Here is a 16,981-nt window from a genome sequence, read left to right as displayed (position 1 = left end):
TGCCTAACTTTGCTCAATTTAGTTATGTATTGTTTGGCGATATCTACTGTCCAACAGTCCAGGAACCTGTGCTTTTGATTCCTTCTGTGCTATTGGTAATGTCTGTAATAGCCTTCCATCCCTCTCTACTTCTCAGAATCCTGCCCATTCTGCAAGGATAGGTTCCTTCCTTATTCCTTTTTCATGATGATACCAGCCAATGATGATATAGATAAACACAGTGCTTGCACTTGCTATCTAGACCATTAATGGCACTTATATTCTGCCCTGTTAGATTTCTTTTGATGTAGACCCCACCCCCAGCCCAACCAGAATGTAAATCCTACTGACTTAGTCATGTTATTTTTGCACTAAGGATTGAACCTAAAGGCACTTTAGTCCTGAACTACATTCCTGGCCTTTTTTTTTTTTTTTTTTAAGGTAGAGTCTTGCTAAGTTGCTTAGGGCCTTGCTAAGTTGTTGAGGTTGGCTTTGAATTTTCAACTCTTTTGCCTCAGCTTCCTGAGTCACTGGGATGGCCTGTGCCACCATGCCCAGAGACTTATTCATATTGCAAATTTTCTTATACTATATATACTTACAACCGCATGTTGGTTGCTTCCCCACCTTCATCCTGCTCCCAACTTGTTGCATTACTGGGGGTTGAATCTAGGAATCATCTACCACCAAACTACATCTCTACCCTTTTTTTTTTTTTTGAGACAGGTACTGCCTCAGCCTCCCAACATCTGGAATGACAGACAAGCATCACTACACCGAGATCTTGGTTTTATTTTATTTATTCATTTATTTATTTTGGTACCAGGGATTGAACCCAGGAGCACTTAACCACTGAACCACATCCCCACCCCCCTTTCAAAATTTTGAGACACAGTCTCATCAAGTTGCTTAGGGCATTGCTAAATTGCTGTGGCTGGCTTTGAACTTGAGATCCTCCTGCCTCAGCCACCTGAATTGCTGGGATTACGGGTGTGAGCCCCAACATCCAGCCCTGATTTTGATATTGGTAGTGTATGGAAGCACTGCATGTAAATGTATTCCATCTATATCAGTTCTGGAAAGCATTATCAAGTTCCTACTAAGAACTCAAATTACTGAACCAGGTTCATTTTGTCTGCCATGCAGTATGCCAAATCATCAACATGATGAGTTTTGTAAAAGGGGATTTACTCCTTAGGTAAGTTCCAGGAGGTGGAAAAGCCTCCTGGATTGGAGTTATTTATAGGTTGAGATGGGGGAAGGTGATTGGGTCAAACTTCATCCATTTCCAGTTTTGGCCACCCATCACAGATGTTATCTGTATTCAACTAAAAGCAAGTAATGAAGAGCTGGTGAACCAGGTTTAGTGTAGAAGAGCAAGTGACTAAAAGCAGGTGAAGTCTGGAGGGTTTAATCAGCAACTAAGTTTCATTTATGATCACAGAATTCTATAAAATAATAATATATATTTTTAATTGGGAACAAGTTGAGTGTCACATGTGACAAAATCTGATACAAAAGAGAATTGGGAAGTTGCTGTCCGCATAGTAGTATAGATGTCTGGACTTAGCCATTTCTTTCTTAAAAGTGTACTGGAATAATGGATGGCTCTATTCTGTCAGTATCAGTGATAATTAGGACTCAGCAATATGGATGCGACAGGCAATGTTCCCTGTCAGCTTTTCACTCATGGTCCTGCAGAACTGATAGCAATAAAAGTTGGTGCCCAATCTAAGAGTGGAATTTGTGAGGCTTAATTAGCTGAAAAGTCACACTTGCATTGGGAGAACAACACATTCACCACAGGAAACCGAGGTATTTTTTTTTTAACAAATTATATCTCTTCACGTTTGTTTTGTTCTAAAGGCGCATTCTCCCCCACTCTCCCCCCATGTGATGGCATTCTTACACTCTGTATTTGCGCTTTAGAGTGAAGAACAAATCGGGGTCCTAAAGTCTCTGTTTAACCAAACAGTGACGTGCTTGTCACTAAGCTAGAGGCTGGTGTACACGATGAGAGGGGCTTTGCCCTTGGGCTCCATTAAGATTATTTTTTCGGCTCCATCCTTGGGAGCCTGGACTCCAACCGACCTAAATATGAGTCAACAAGGTTGGGTGAGACAGGACGGAGGAAGCCCACCGTCTAACAATCTGGACAGCTATAGGAGCAGACTGGCCGCTTGCAACAGCTGACCCGGCGGCGACGGCGGAGCCACCTGCAGTCGCGGTACAGATCGGCCCTGCTAGCCCGCCGCCACACATGGTGACAGGAGCCACAGGCAGGAACGCGACCCACAGCTCTGGGGACCATCGGCCCGGCCGCAGGGCGAAGTCAGCAAGGGCACGCGGCGGCGGTGGTGCTGACTCAGCACAACCTCCCCGGGGTCGCCCAGCAGCAGCAGCAGCCACCCGCAAGCGCCACAGGGCAACGGGCCTCCCCCGCCTCCGGCCCCACCCGGCCGCACCCGAGGGCGCGCGGCGTCACAGAGCGCATGCGTGCCGCGGGGGATGCCGGGAGCGCGCAGTGGCGGCAGCGACGGCGACGGCAGTAATATCGGCGGCAACAGCGAGGACGGGAGCGGGGCGGTGGCCGTGTGGGAGGTGGTCTCACTCTTGGGAAAGCTGCTGGGCACCGTCGCCGCGCTGAAGGTGGTTCTGTACCTGCTCCGGGTGTGCTTAGCGATGGCCTGGAAATCCGGCGGCGCCAGCCACTCGGAGCTTATCCACAATCTCCGCAGTAAGTGCCACCCCCGCCCGGTGTGGGCCAGCTTGGGTAGCCTGGGCCTGGACTGGGTCCCCCGAGCCGTCCGGAACGTTCTGTCTTCACCCCCGCGCCTGTTGGAGGGCTTCGGTGCTTGGTTGCACCGGTATTCCGGAACGGCGTGCGCTTGCGATCGCCTCCCCCGGGACCTGTCACTCGTCGGCGACGTGGACGGGAAGGGGAGAGATCAAACTGGGGCTGGCTGGTGGTGGGGCAGGGGCAGTCGTCTCCCAGCGGGGCCAGGGTGCGGCGCAGCTGGTGGGGCTGTCACTGGAGCCCGCGGTCGGGCAGGCGAGGGGCGTGACTTGGGGGTGGGGAGGTGTGGGCCTGGGTTCCTAGGGGCTGGGCGGGCTGGGACCGAGGATTCTGCACCCTCGCCCCCCGCTTTTTCTCACCTTCCTCCTCTTTGATAGCCCTCAAGCTTTCTCTTATTCTGCCTCCCCCGCCCTCGGCTTTTTCCTTTGGAGGGAGATGCCACCATCTGATACCGGCGAGGGGAGGGAGAGGAAGATGAGAGAGTATTGCCATTGCGGATACTCGGAGAAATTTCTCGGGCGGCTGTCCACTGGAAAGCTCCGTGAGGGGCGAAAGAAGAGAGGATGAGGGGACACTGTTCCTAAGAGACTTGTATTTCTGGCACCTTTATAAGTCCTGAATCCAGGAAACGGTTGTGCCTGTGGAATGTGTTTTTTTTTTTCTACCATAGGTTTAAAAAACCTTGTATGAAAGTTTCCTTCTGTCTTTCATTCTTTACCTGATGATAATTTTAGGGCGGGGTGAGTGTTGTGTCACATTCTTTATTTTTAATATTTTTCTCCATCTCACTAAATAGTTTAGGGCCTTAATAAGTTGCAGAGGCTAGTCTGGAACTCGCGATTCTCCTGCTGCAGTCTCTCAAGTCACTGGAGAGACCAAGCAGGGGCCGGCTGGTGGTGGGGCATGGGTCATTGCACCCGGATACTCTATAGTTGTTTTTTTTTTTTTTTTTTCATTTTTGTTACACTAGGAATTGAATCCGGGACGGTTCATCACTGAGCCACATCTCCAGTCCTTTTTTATTTTTTATTTTAAGACCGGGTCCTCCTCTAAGTTGCTGAGACTGGCTTTGCACTGGAGTTCCTCCTGCCTCAGCCTTCCTGGTCTCTAGGATTACAGGCGTGCAGCCTCCGCAGCGCCCAGCTCACTATCATATTCTGGAAGGGTGACCGGAAGGACTGCAGTCCATACTAATCTCATTATGGTCAGAATTTACAGCTCTTTCTGCCACTAACTTTGCAAATAAACATATCTTGCCAGGTGGCAGTTTTAATTGTCCTGTTTTTCAGCTTTTCAAGAATTTGTCTTGTCTCTCAATTCCATTTGTAATTCCCTTGAGGGCTGAAATCATTAGGGGAAAAAAATTGTATCTGCAAAGAAAGTATTCATTCTCCCCCCCCCAAACCCCAAGTGTTGCTATAAGCCTCAATCTATACTAGGCATGCAGAAGTGAATGACAGAAATAAGACTGGTTGGTACTTAATATATTAATTATTTGACTTTTAAAAAACAATACTTAGAATGTTGAAATTGTGTCCTTAGTATTAGAGTAATAAAGAGTGTTTAGATGTCAAAATTTAGATGGGTGCAGTGGCACTCACCTGTAATCCCAGGGACTGGCGAGATTTAGGCAGGAAGATCACTACAGCCTCAGCAAGATACTATTTCAAAATTAAAAAAATATATATAATATATATTTATATTTATGTTTATATTTTAAAGGACTGGCTGTAGTAGAACTCCCCTGAGTTTGATTCCCAGTACCACAAAAATTTTTTAAATAGATGTCAAATTTTTGTTAACCATTGCCACCATTCACTTTATGGAAGGATATTTGGAAGCTGATGTTTATGTACTCAGGCAATAGTATGAAGTATGATTTAGCTTCTCATTACACTTAAGTTCAATATGTTGTAAATATTTTCAATGTTGTAAACATTTCTGTTGCTTTTACACTACACAAAATTCTGTACATGAATTGTGACTAAGTAGTTTTCCACCACTACGGTATCAAAGTAAACACTTGGCTGTAGCAGAAATTTGTCATCTACTGGGCACTTAAAGTCTCTCCTTTTTGAGACAAATTTGTGGTAAACCAAGATGAGATCTTTTCCCAGTGATTTCATTTTAATGTATTACATAGTGTTCTTAGCTGAAACTTCTAAGGATGTTTTTCTGTCAGAAAATTAAATAAGGAATATTTAACATACTTGGAAGTCGATATTGCAAATAATAGTTTTCTGCTAAATCTATGACTGGTAAGAGGAAATTAGGAGTATTTAAATTGTTTAGTTTCTTTTGTAACAATTATGCAACTTTAGTTTTAACTTCTTTTTTGTTTGTTTTTGGTGGTGCCAGGGATTGGACCCAGGGCCTGTGCATGCTAGGCAAGCATTCTACCAACTGAGCTTTATCCCCAGCCCCTAGTTTTAACTTCTTGCTGAGGTAATTCTTGTTAATCGATTTTTATTTATTAGTTTATTACAAAAGTAATATTTGCCCATGTGAAAATTACAATTTGAAAATATTTCCTTCTTCATGTTTCCCCTATGTGTATTTTTTCTAAATTAAAGTGTTTTTTTTTCCCCCCTTCCATACAGAGGATTGAAGTTGGGGCCTTGTGCATGTTAGGCAAGTGTTCTGTCACTGAGCTAGGCTCTTATTCTCTAAATTAAAAGCATTTAATTGTAACCTTAGGAAAAGATGGAAATGTGATTATGCTGTGGTTTAAAGTTTTAATGTTTTTTTAAAAGATATCAAGTTCACAATTTATTCAAATGTAATATTATAACTTATTAAAGTGTATACTGAGTTTTTTGGTTTGTTTGTTTGTTTTTGTATTAGAAGACATCATAATAGCTGGGTGCAGTGGTGCATGCCTGTAACCCCAGCAACTCCAAAGGCTGAGGCAGGAGGATCGCTAATGCAAAGCCAGTCTTAGCAAAAGCAAGCACTAAGCAACTCAGTGAGACCCTGACTCTAATTAAAATGCAAAATAGGGCTGGGGATGTGGCTGAATGTTCTAGTGCCCCTGAATTCAGTCTCTGGCACTCCTCCCCCAAAAAAGAAGGCCTCATAGGGATATGATTGTATCTGATTTCATAGTTGATAGATCATTTATAGTCTATAGCAGTAGATTTCTTGTCATCCAATGGCTTATTTTCTGTTAGAACAATGACTCTAAAACTTGAACATGATTTAGAATTCTCCAGGATCACCTGGGGAGCTTGGTAAAATAGATGGCTAGGGCTTGAGAGTTGATATTTCTAAAAAAATTCCTAAGTGGGGTTGGTACTGGGATCATGTTTTGAGAACCATAGATATAGACTATAGAACTGGAAATTACAAGGTTGTATTCTGCCAATATCTCAGCTAAATCAGTTTTATGCATTAAAGTGAAGTTTTAGAAAAATTTTATAGCAGTTCTACCCTATAGAATTCTCTGTGGTGTTCTGTATTTATGAGGTCCAGGATGGTAACTTCTAGCTACTCATGGCCCTAAGCATTTGAAATGTGGTTAGAACAACTGACAAATGGACTTATATCTTATTTAATTAACTGCAGTAACTATATGTAGCCAGTAGTTATCATGTTGGACAGTTCAGGTCTATAAAAATGTAACAGTTTTTTTATGGATTGTAGATTGATAAAATGTGCTCATGAAACAAATTAGCTTAATTTATAACAACTGTGAGCCTGCTTAACCCAGGAAATATGACTGTTGAATACTTATATTAGAGGTTTTTTTCCCTAGTTTTATTGAGGTAACTTCAAGAGTACATGAGGTGGACATCTAAATCAGAAGTTTTATAGAAAGTTAACTCTTAACTAATAGATTTTTTTTCTTTTTGAGACAAGGTCTCTCTAAATTACTGAGGCTGGCTTTGAATTTGCAATCCTCCTGCCTCAGCCTCCCAAGTTGCTAGGATTACAGAGTTGTATTATAGATATAAGCCACCATACCTGGCTGAACCTAATAGATTTTAAATACTATAGGCACTTTAAAGCAATGCAAACAATTGTTTCAAATGCTTTTTTTTTTTTTTTGTACTAGGGATTGAACTCAGGGGTACTCAGCCACTGAGCCACATCCCCAGCCCTATTTTTGTATTTTATTTAGAGACAGGGTCTCACTGCGTTGCTGAGGCTGGCTTTGAATTGGTGATCCTCCTGTCTCAACCTCCTGAGCAGCTGGGATTACAGGTGTGCACCAGCATACCGGGCACTAAATGCTAATTTTTTACCTGTTGATATTTGTAAAAAAAATTATCTACTACCCTAATGCATCAATTGTTTTTACTTGTTTCTTATGCATCCTTGATTGTGTCGTTTTGCATATCAGTCAAGTACTATTTGAGTGCCCTCTTTCTTTTTTTTTAAATTGGGGTCTCACAATGTTTCCAGGCTTGCCTCTGACCCCTGGGTTTAAGCTATCCTCTTGTCTCAGCCTCCTGAGAATCAGGTACCACCACACCCAGCTAAGTACCTTTTATATTCTAGGCACTGTGGGGATATAGCAGTGAACAAACAAACATTCACTTGCTTTTGTATCTACTTACAGTAGGAGCAGCCAAGTAAAATGTATAGTGTGTCATATAATGCATCATAATTGGCAACACAGGGAAGGATGGAGATTATGGGATAGTGGGTTTATAGTTGTAGGGGAGAGAATTCTCATTAAAGTGTCATTTGAGCAAAGATTTGGTGGAGGGAAAGGGACAAGGCATGCAGGTAGAGCTAAGAGACAAGCTTTCCATACAGAAGACATAGCACGTGCTAGACTTTTATCTGGGGAATTGGAGACAAGAAAATGACACTTTTGTGTGCACCTGGGATAAATATAACCAGCTAGTAAAATCCTAAGAAATTGGAGCTTGCTTTGTTTGTTTAGTGGTGCTGAGATTTGACCTAGGGTCTCAGACATACTAGGCAAGTGCTTCACTTCTTACTATAACCCCAGTCCCATGAAGTCATGAAATCTCATTTAGAATCTAGAAAATATGCTACTTAAATTTAACTTAACTAAAACTAAATGAAATAAAAGATTCTGTTCTTCAGAAATACCAGCCACATTTCAAGAGCTCAGAAGGCCCAAGAAGGTAGTAGATACCCTACTGGACAGTACAGATATAGAATATATCCCTATCATAGAAACTTCTTTAGGATTTCACTAGGTCTAGATACTTGGTTGTGTTGTATTTCATTTAATGTGATCTTTGGCTGTATGAGGGGTGAAAGGCTCCATTGTACTATTATACATATTTTTATTTGTGTTGTTTTTTGCTCTTGATGACATGCTTTAAGGGTAACAATCAAAAAACCAAAGATTATTACACAAGATGATGAAGATAAAAAGAGAATCAGCATTTTATATGATGCTTTATCAGGATTGAAGCTGTTTGGTTTAGCAGAGAGGTTTTAGTAAACAATGGTGTTTAAATATTTAAAGAAATGTTGTGTAGAAAAGGGTCAAACCAGGACAAATGGGAGGCAGATTTTGGCTCATTATTAGGAAGAATTCACAAAGCTATCCTAACAATCAAAGAGTTGGCTTTGAACATAGTGTTTTCTGTCATTGAATACACTGAAGCAAAGAGTGGTTGAACATTTCACTATAAGGGATATTGTAGATGGGATTTTTTTCATCAGATTTGAATATACACTAAATCTCAAGGATGATTTCAAATCAGATTCTGTGGTTTTTTTAAAGTAATAATATTATGGATTGCATACTGACTGCTTATAGGGGGTAGTATGTTATGTTTTAGGATCAGTCCACAGAAGTTAATAGTTTGCCGCTAACTTCCTTTTTTTTTTTTGGTACTGATGATTTAACCCAAGGACAATTTACCACTAAGCTACAAACTAGCCCTTTTATTTTTTTTATTTTGAGACAAGGTCTCACTAAGTTGCTTAGGGCCTCACTATATTTCTGAGGCTGGCCTTGAACTTGCCTCAGCCTCAGCCTCCTGCCTCCTGCCTCCTGCCTTAGCCTCCTCAGCCACTGGGATTATAGGCGTGTACCACTGTGCCTGGCATTTGACTCTAACTTCTAATGTTACCTACATTTTAGAGTTTTGGATAAGATGAAAAGGAATCCATGGAACATATCCTTCTCCTTTGAGAGGCAGCATCAAAACAAACTTTACTTGTATCTATCAATTAAAGGTGATTAAAGAATAGAAGATGTATGATATGGTTTTTTTAATCACATAAAATTCTTCTTTGATTGTACTATGAACTTAAATCTCAGCCCTTTATACTTTTTTTGCTTGATGTGTCTGGAGCTTTACCATGGTGCCTACTCATTCTAGATGTGTAGTAAAAGTTGAATGTTTGTTAACTTCTCATTATGGATAGTTGAGAAGAAATATAGGATAAATGATTAATAACTATTAAGTCTTTTAAATTAATATAATAAGGTATACTTCTATTGAGTTATAATATTGTAACAAGTTTTAAAAATAGTTTCTGTGTGTTTTGAAAACCATCTGCTTCATTCCAGCACTGGCCCTCTCCTCTTCATTTCTGCTGGTGTTCCTTCCATTCTACTCTCCTAGATCAAAAGTCTTGGAATAATTATTGATTTTTTCGGTAATTAAACTAACTCAGTAGTTCTTACAAATGTCTTTCATGTCCATTCACTTATTTTCATTGGTACCATCTGTGTTAGTCAGTTTACATCACTGTAACAAATGCTTCAGATGATCAACTTATAAAGATAAGAGGTTTGTTTGGCTCACAATTTTAGAGGTTTCATTCCATGATCAGTTGGTCCTGCTGCTTTATATATCTGGCGAGACTACACATCATAGCAAAAGAGCTTCTTGAAGCATAGCTGCTCTCCTCATGGTCGAGAAGTGAAAGAGGAAGAAACTGGGATCCCATAGTCTCTTTCAGGAACATACCAATGACCTCTTACTAGGCCCCACCTCTTAAAGTTCCTACCACTTCTACTAGTACCAAGCTGCAGACCGAGCCTTTTAACACATGGGTCTTTTGGGGGCATTCCAGACCCAAACTATAGCCTTCTGTCCCTGGCCCCCAAAGATTCATGTCTATCCCACCATCTAATCATTGTGCTCTCATTTTTCTTCCCAGTTCTCACAGTAACTTTGACTAAAAGCAGATAGTAGTACTCATGCCATAGCCTGAATGCTTTGCTGCCTTGAAATTTCCTCTGTCAGATAAACTAGTCTGTCACCTTTAAGCTCAGCCTCCCATAAAGTCTCAGGGCATGGATGAAATCAGGTAAATTCCTTGACACAGTATCGTAAGGATGACCGATTCCCAATAGAATGCTTGTTTCCATCTGAAGACTCATCAGCATTGCCTTTACTGTCTGTATTCCTGTGAGCATTCAGGTGTTCTGAATCTCCATGAGTCATCTGTTAGACTCTGCTTACAGCATTTTAGGCTTTCTCTAGGTTATTTCTCCAGACTTCCAGATTGTTTCTGGAAGTCAATTCCGAAAGGCTTCTCTACATATTGTCTCAGGTATAGCTAGAGTCAGTAGCCCCACTTTGCAGTACCAATGTTCTGTGCTAATCAGCCTTTTGTCATTAAACTCCTGAGATAATACACTTAAGAAAGGTTTATTTTGATTCATAGTTTTGGAGTTTTCATTTCATGATCGATTGGTCTTGCTGCTTTGGGCCTATGGTGAGGCAGCACATCATGACAGAAGTCTGTGGTAGAACAAGCTGACCAGCTCATGACCAAGAAGTGGAAAAGCTGGTTGGGGAGGAAGGAAGAGACCAGGGTCCCATGGTGTTCTTCAAGAACATGTCCCCAATGACCTGAGTCACTAGGCACCGCATCCTAATAGTTTGCATCACTTCCCAGTACTGCTACAGGCTGGGGACATATGAGCCTTTTGGGGGAACAGGCCAGATCCAAACTGTAGTACCATCCCAGTCTAGGTTCCTAGTTCATGCTTAGAGTGATGCAGCTGTCTGGTTGTCATAGTTTTTAACTTACCTCACTTAGGTTCACTCTGCCCCTTTTACTAATTTTCTTAGCATACTGTTTTATGTCACATTAGTTTTCTTCTCAGGTTTCCAGGTGCTTTCTGTATCAAGTGTAAACCTCAGGCTTAGTTTTCAGACCTCTTTAGTGTCTTATATGACCTACTCCCGTGTTCTATCTCCACTCTATTCTCATATTCCTTCTTATATGTAGTGCACTAGGGTACATGTCCAACTGCTGTAACAAAGACCCCAAAACAGTGACATAAACAAAATAAATATTTCTTTCCAATAACAACCCACATGTAAGCATTTCAGGGCTGATACAGTATTTTCATGGTGTTGATCTGGCTTCTTCTCTTTTGTTGTGCTTTTCTTTCCCACATCTGCAAAGTTGAAGATAGTTTATCTCCACCATTTCCACAGTCCAACCCATAGGGAGGAAAACAGAAGAAAGAGCAGAACACCCACTTGTTTTAAGGGCATGATCTGGAAGTTGCATGCGTAATTTCTGCCTGTGTTCCATTGAGAAGAACTTAATTGTAAGCTTACACGTAATTACAGGGAGGCTAGAGAAATGCCTCCAGTTAAAATTCTGTCACTGGAAGGAAACGGAGTCCTTGCTTCATATTGCTAAGCATAGAGGGTGTGTGTGTATATGTGTGTGTGTGTGTGTGTGTGTGTTTGCACATGGGTGTTTATACATATTACATACTCTATGATAGGGACCTCTGTCTCTCTGCAGGTTTTAGGAGATGTTAGGAGCATTGAAAAGGTAAAATTTCAGTTATGTATGTGCATAGTTAAAAGATAATAAAAAGCAATAGTTGCTTATCCTGTTCCTCCCTACCTCAAATTCATTGCCTAGAGTGAGCCACTTGTAACTGTTTTTGATTCTTTAGGTGATTTTTTTTTTTTTTTTTAACCTGAAGACTTGCTATGTTGCCCAAATGTCTTCATCCAACTCCTGGGCTCAAGTGATCATCCTACCTCAGCCTCTACAGTGCTGGGATTGGAGGCACACAACACTGAGCCAAGTTTACTATTTCTTGTTCTATCAACTTTAGACATCATCTGCTGACCCTCCTTCCAAGATGGATAAGTATTACACAGTACAAACCCCTCTTCCCCTACATTGTTATATCATAATTTTTTGCTTCCTTATTTGTGGCTACTATTTTTTTTTTTAATGGCAGTGGGATTGAACCCAGGGGCTCTGCTATATTTATTGCTTTTTTTTTTTTTTTTGGTACCATGGATTGAACCCAGGGACACTTAACCATTGAGCCACATCCCCAACTCTTTTTATTTTTTTGAGACAGGGTGTTGCCAAGTTACCTAGGGCCTTGCTAACACTGAGACTGGCTTAGAACTTGTGATTCTCCTGCCTCAGTCTCCTGAGCCACTGGGATTACAGGCATGTGCCACTGCACCCAGCTTGCGTCTATGTTTGGAATTTGTTTTTTCTTCTGCACATTGATCCCAGAGTCTTAGGCATGCTTGCAAGTACTCTACCACTGAGCATCCTAAGCCCTACTTGTGTAACTCTTGAGTTATTTACTTTTGTTTCTTGTTCCATAATGTATGAACAGGCATTAACTCTTAATCTTAACCCTTCTACTTTTTAAGGGCAGTAGGGAACTCCCTCTGTCATTTTCCAGTTCACTAGCAATTCTTTTACAAAAGTTGATAGCATTTATATTTTATTCTGAGCAGTAAATAAATATTCTGCACTTTGCTAATTTTAAAAAGTTGAGAAGCAGTAACCATTGTTAATATTTATGACTGTTAACACTGCTGAGCTTGTAATCTTACAGGTTTTGAAGTAAACTGCCCCTCTGTTTGCAGATAGCATAATCTTTTACACAGGAAATCTAGTGGAGCCCACATTCTTTGTGTCTCATGTCACATATATCTCTGCTATTGAAGAGGAATGTCAAAAGCTTTTCCTTTTTTTAAAACACTTTATCAGTTGCTTGAAACCCTGCCATGTTTTAGTTTTCTAATTTTTCCCCCTGAAATTTGGCTTATCCACTGAGATAACAGGCATGCACCACCAAGTTCAACTGCCTCTCAAGTTGGATAGAGAAACCTTAGGAACACACTGGTTTTTTTTTTTCAGACATTTAATTATTTGGTTTATGGTTTGGATTCTGTTATATGTGCCTTTTTGAATCCTACTACTCATTTATACCAGTTGTATATTTGGACCATTATCCATTACTATAACAATTTAATTAGGGTCCTCAGAACCTAGGGCTACAAACAGATTGCAAATGGGTGGTTCTCAAGCTGTCAGTATTTCTGAAAGCCTAATGATATTGCACAATTACCTCTAATTTGGCTATACATGCAAAGTAAAACATCAAATTACTTTATTGTTTGATAGAAACATTTGAGGGGAATAATAGTTATATATATATATATATATATATATATATATATATATATATATATATATATATCATAGATGACCCAAAACAGGAAAATGATTTAACAACTTAGTAAGTGTAATCTTCTTTGATTTAGGCATCTTTCAAAACATGGGGTCATGGGTTAAAAAATATATATAAAAACAACCTTGTGATGAAATTTTGGAAGACACACAGTGATGGCCCAATAGAGCTCCTCCTCCTCCATCATCATCATCATCATCATCAATCATCATCATCATCATCCCAGTACCAAAAAAAAAAAAAGATTTAATCAGACTGAATTTTATCAATTTTTATTTTATATTTTGATACTGGGGATTGAACCCAGAGACAATCAATGAATCACATGTCCATCCCTTTTTTGTATTTATTTAGAGACAGGGTCTCACTGTGTTACTTGGGGCCTCACTGAATTGCTGAGGCTAGTTTTGAACTTAGGATCCTCCTACTTCAGCCTCCCAAGCATCTGGGATTACAGGAATGTGCCACTGCATCTGGCTTTTTTTTTTTTTTTAATTGTTGACTTGTGCTTTATTTTCTGAAAATGCTCATTGCTCTTAAGAAACTTAATAGTTACTTTTTTTTTCTTTCCTTAGTACTGGGGATTAAACCCAGGGCCTTGCACATAGTAGGCAAGCATTTTTCCACTGAGCTACACCCTCATAAAAAATCAAGACAGGGTCTCACTGAATTGTTCAGACTGGCCTGGTACTTGTGATCTTCTTGCCTTAGCCTCTTTAGTAGCTGGTATTATAGGTATGAACCACCATGTCCAGATGTTTTTGGTCTCTCTGAATTTGTTGATTCTAGACATTTCATTAAATAGAATCATATATGTTCTTTTATAACTGACTTATTTCACTTAGCATAATCTTTTTGAAAGTTTACCATGTTGTAGCATAAATTAACCTTTTTTTTTTTTTTTTTTTTTTGGTAGCGGGGATTGAGCCTGGGGCACTCTACTACTTAGCTATATCTCCTTTTTATTTTGAGATAAGGCCTCTCTAAGTTGCCCAGTCTGGCTTTGAATTTATAATCCTTAGAACTTAGTTTATACAACCTTTACCAGAGGCCATTCATCTTTTGATGAATATTTCCACCTTCTGCTTATTCTCTTTTTTGTGGTTCTGAGGATTGAACTCATGCCCTCATGCATGCTAGGCCAGCACTTTACAGTAAGGTACATCCCTAGTTCACCTTTTGCTTTGTTTTTTTCTAAATTATGTTGCCGGGACCATTCATGTACAAATTTACATGTGGTCATATGTTTTCACTTCTCTGTATGTCTAGGAGTGGAACTATTGAGTCATATGGTGACTGTCTTTAGCAATTTGAGAAGCTGTTTTTCCAATGTTACTGCTCCATTTTATATTCCTACTAGAAGTGCATGAGGGTTCCAGTTTCATCACATTCTTGCCAACACATTTTATTTAAGAGACAGGGTCTTCTTATATTGTCCAGATTGGCCTTGAACTCCTGGGCTAAAGTAGTCCTGGGACTACAGGTTCCTACCACCACTTCTGGTGTATTATCTGACTGTTTATTATAGCTAGCCTAGCAAATAGGAAATGATATCGCATTGTGGTTTTAACTTGCATTTTCTTTTCACTAATGATGTCTAGCTTTCATGTGCATATTGGCTTTTTGCATTTCTTCTTCAGAGAAATATCTGGTTAGATCCTTAGCATGTTTCTTAATTTGGGTTATTTGTCTTTTAATATTGAATTGTAAGTGTTTCTTACATGTTCTAGCTGTAAGCACCCTCTTAAATATATGAGTCACAAATATTTTTTCCCACTATATGAGTGATCTTTTCACTTGCTTGCTTTCTTTGTTTTTAATTTTTTGGTACTGGGGTTTGAACCCAGGGATGCTTTACCACTGAGATACATCTCCAGTCCTTTATTTTTATTATATTCTTTTTGAGACAGTGTCTTCCTCAGTGCTTAGGGCCTTGCTAAGTTGCTGATGTTGACCTCAAACCTGCAACCTCCTGCCTTAGCCTCCTGAGTTGCTGAGATAATAGGCATGCAGATCTTTTGCTTTCTTGAGTAGTATCTGTTGAAGTACAAATTTTTAATTTTGATGCTTTTGTTGCCACATGTAAGAATTCATTGCCAAATCTAAGTTTGTGAAGATTTACTCCAGTATTTTCTTCTATGAGTGTTATTGGTTTAGGTCTTATATTTAGGTCTTCAATAAATTTTTAATTAATTTTTGTATATGGTATGAGGAAAAAGTTGAACATCATTTATTTGCATGTGGCTCTTTGTCCCAGCACTATTTGTTGAAAAAGATTATTTATTATTGAGTAGTTTTGACACCCTTTATTGACCCACTGACTTTTTTTAACACAATAATCTGTTTTAAAAATTTATTTATTTATTAAACTGTATTCTATTTATATGCAATGCTGAGAATCAAACCTAGTGCCTCACAGTATATACTCTAGGCAAATGCTTTGCCACTGAACCACAACCCTAGCTCCTGACCCACTGACTTCCCCCCATCCCATTACTGGTGATTGAACCTGAACCTAGGGATGCTTCACTGAGTACATCCCCATCCTTTTTTATTTTCTATTTTGAGACTCACTGAGTTACCAAGCCTGGCTTCACATTTGTGATCCTTCTATCTCAGCCTCCAGAGTAGCTAGAGTTGTAGGAGTGTGCTTCTGTACCAGGCTCTTAGAAACTTAAACTTGAATCCCCATTTTTGCTGTCTGTGATCACAGGTGTTCAACTGTAGCAATAGTACTTTTTATTCTATTTATAGATAATTTAAAGTCTGGATATTCTGTCTTTTAGTAATGTGATGGTGTAGATTCTGTGTGGTTTTGTTTGAGCTCCTTCTTGATCTATGTTTAGGTATTTTGAGCAACTCTGTGGAGAAGTTCAGATTCTGGTGACTGCTATTACCTTCGAGATTGAAAGTGCTGTAATTGATGAATAAGTTGTGTTAGTTTGTATAGCATTTTAGACTTCCCATGATTCTTTTCCTGAAGAAGTCTCATATAAAACAGTCATTCATAATGTAGTCAAACTAATCAAAGCATGTTTTGATTGAATGTTTTCATTCATTTTTGAATTGTTAAAGTCATGTTCATTTGTTTTTTCTTAACAGATTTTAAATCTGTGATGACAGAATCTAGGCTATCTTATTTATTATAATCATACTATAAGCATGTTGTGTTGTGTCTGATATGTCATTGTCAGCTAGCATATTGAAAAAGTCAATGAGAGCATTAATTATTTGCATGGTACCATGAGGATTATTGAAGTTTAACATTTATTAAATCTCAAAGAACTAAATGTTGGGGAAGCCAGATGAGATATATATATATATTTTATATTCTTGAAAATTTTACTGCTTTTGGACTCTATAGCAATATCAGCCAGGTTTTTATCCTGCCTCTGTTGTGGTTCCTTTCCATTTGCTTTCATATCTCAAGTGTTGGCTTTCATTTTTCTTCTGTATGTATTCTTCCCTGGATACTTTAACTTCACTTTCATTACTTCAGTTGCCATCTATCTAAACAGAAACTTATACCTCTATCCTAGATCTCTTTCCTGAGCTCCAGATCCATGTGCCCAGCCCGTTGCTGAATACTTTCACTTTGTATAACCTTAGCCCCTAACTGAATTATTTTCCTATTTCTCCTCAACTCTGATCCTTCTTCAGAGTTTCTTAAATCATTGGATGACTTTATCTCTACCATTACCTCCACTCTCACCACCACCTTCTACTTTTCCCCATCCTGACTGGTGTTATTAAAGACCAGGTTACACTAGTCCAGTCCTACA

The 16,981-nt window shown here is 39.7% G+C and overlaps 1 protein-coding gene across 4 annotated transcripts in view; it reads left to right on the top strand.

Moving 5' to 3' along the window:
- Window positions 1–2,194: 2,194 nt before the first annotated feature.
- The window catches only part of Pcmt1 (protein-L-isoaspartate (D-aspartate) O-methyltransferase), a 39,318-nt gene continuing 24,531 nt past the window's right edge, over window positions 2,195–16,981 (top strand). Inside the window, exon 1 of one of the 4 annotated variants that reach the window (XR_005733032.2) lies at window positions 2,195–2,716. Coding sequence is in view for 2 of the 4 variants with exons in the window: in XM_005321363.5 (XP_005321420.2) it covers window positions 2,488–2,716 (229 nt within the window). In the remaining 2 variants the exon portion in view is untranslated. Of the gene's footprint in view, window positions 2,717–5,202; window positions 5,222–16,981 lie in introns of those variants that run through there. The other 3 variants (XM_005321363.5, XM_005321364.5, XR_013424786.1) reach the window with 3 other exon arrangements.

This window comes from Ictidomys tridecemlineatus, chromosome 8, assembly GCF_052094955.1.
Source record: "Ictidomys tridecemlineatus isolate mIctTri1 chromosome 8, mIctTri1.hap1, whole genome shotgun sequence".
Lineage (NCBI taxonomy): Eukaryota > Metazoa > Chordata > Mammalia > Rodentia > Sciuridae > Ictidomys > Ictidomys tridecemlineatus.
Note: the sequence above shows the minus strand (reverse complement) of the source record. Positions and strands in the feature narration are given on the sequence as shown.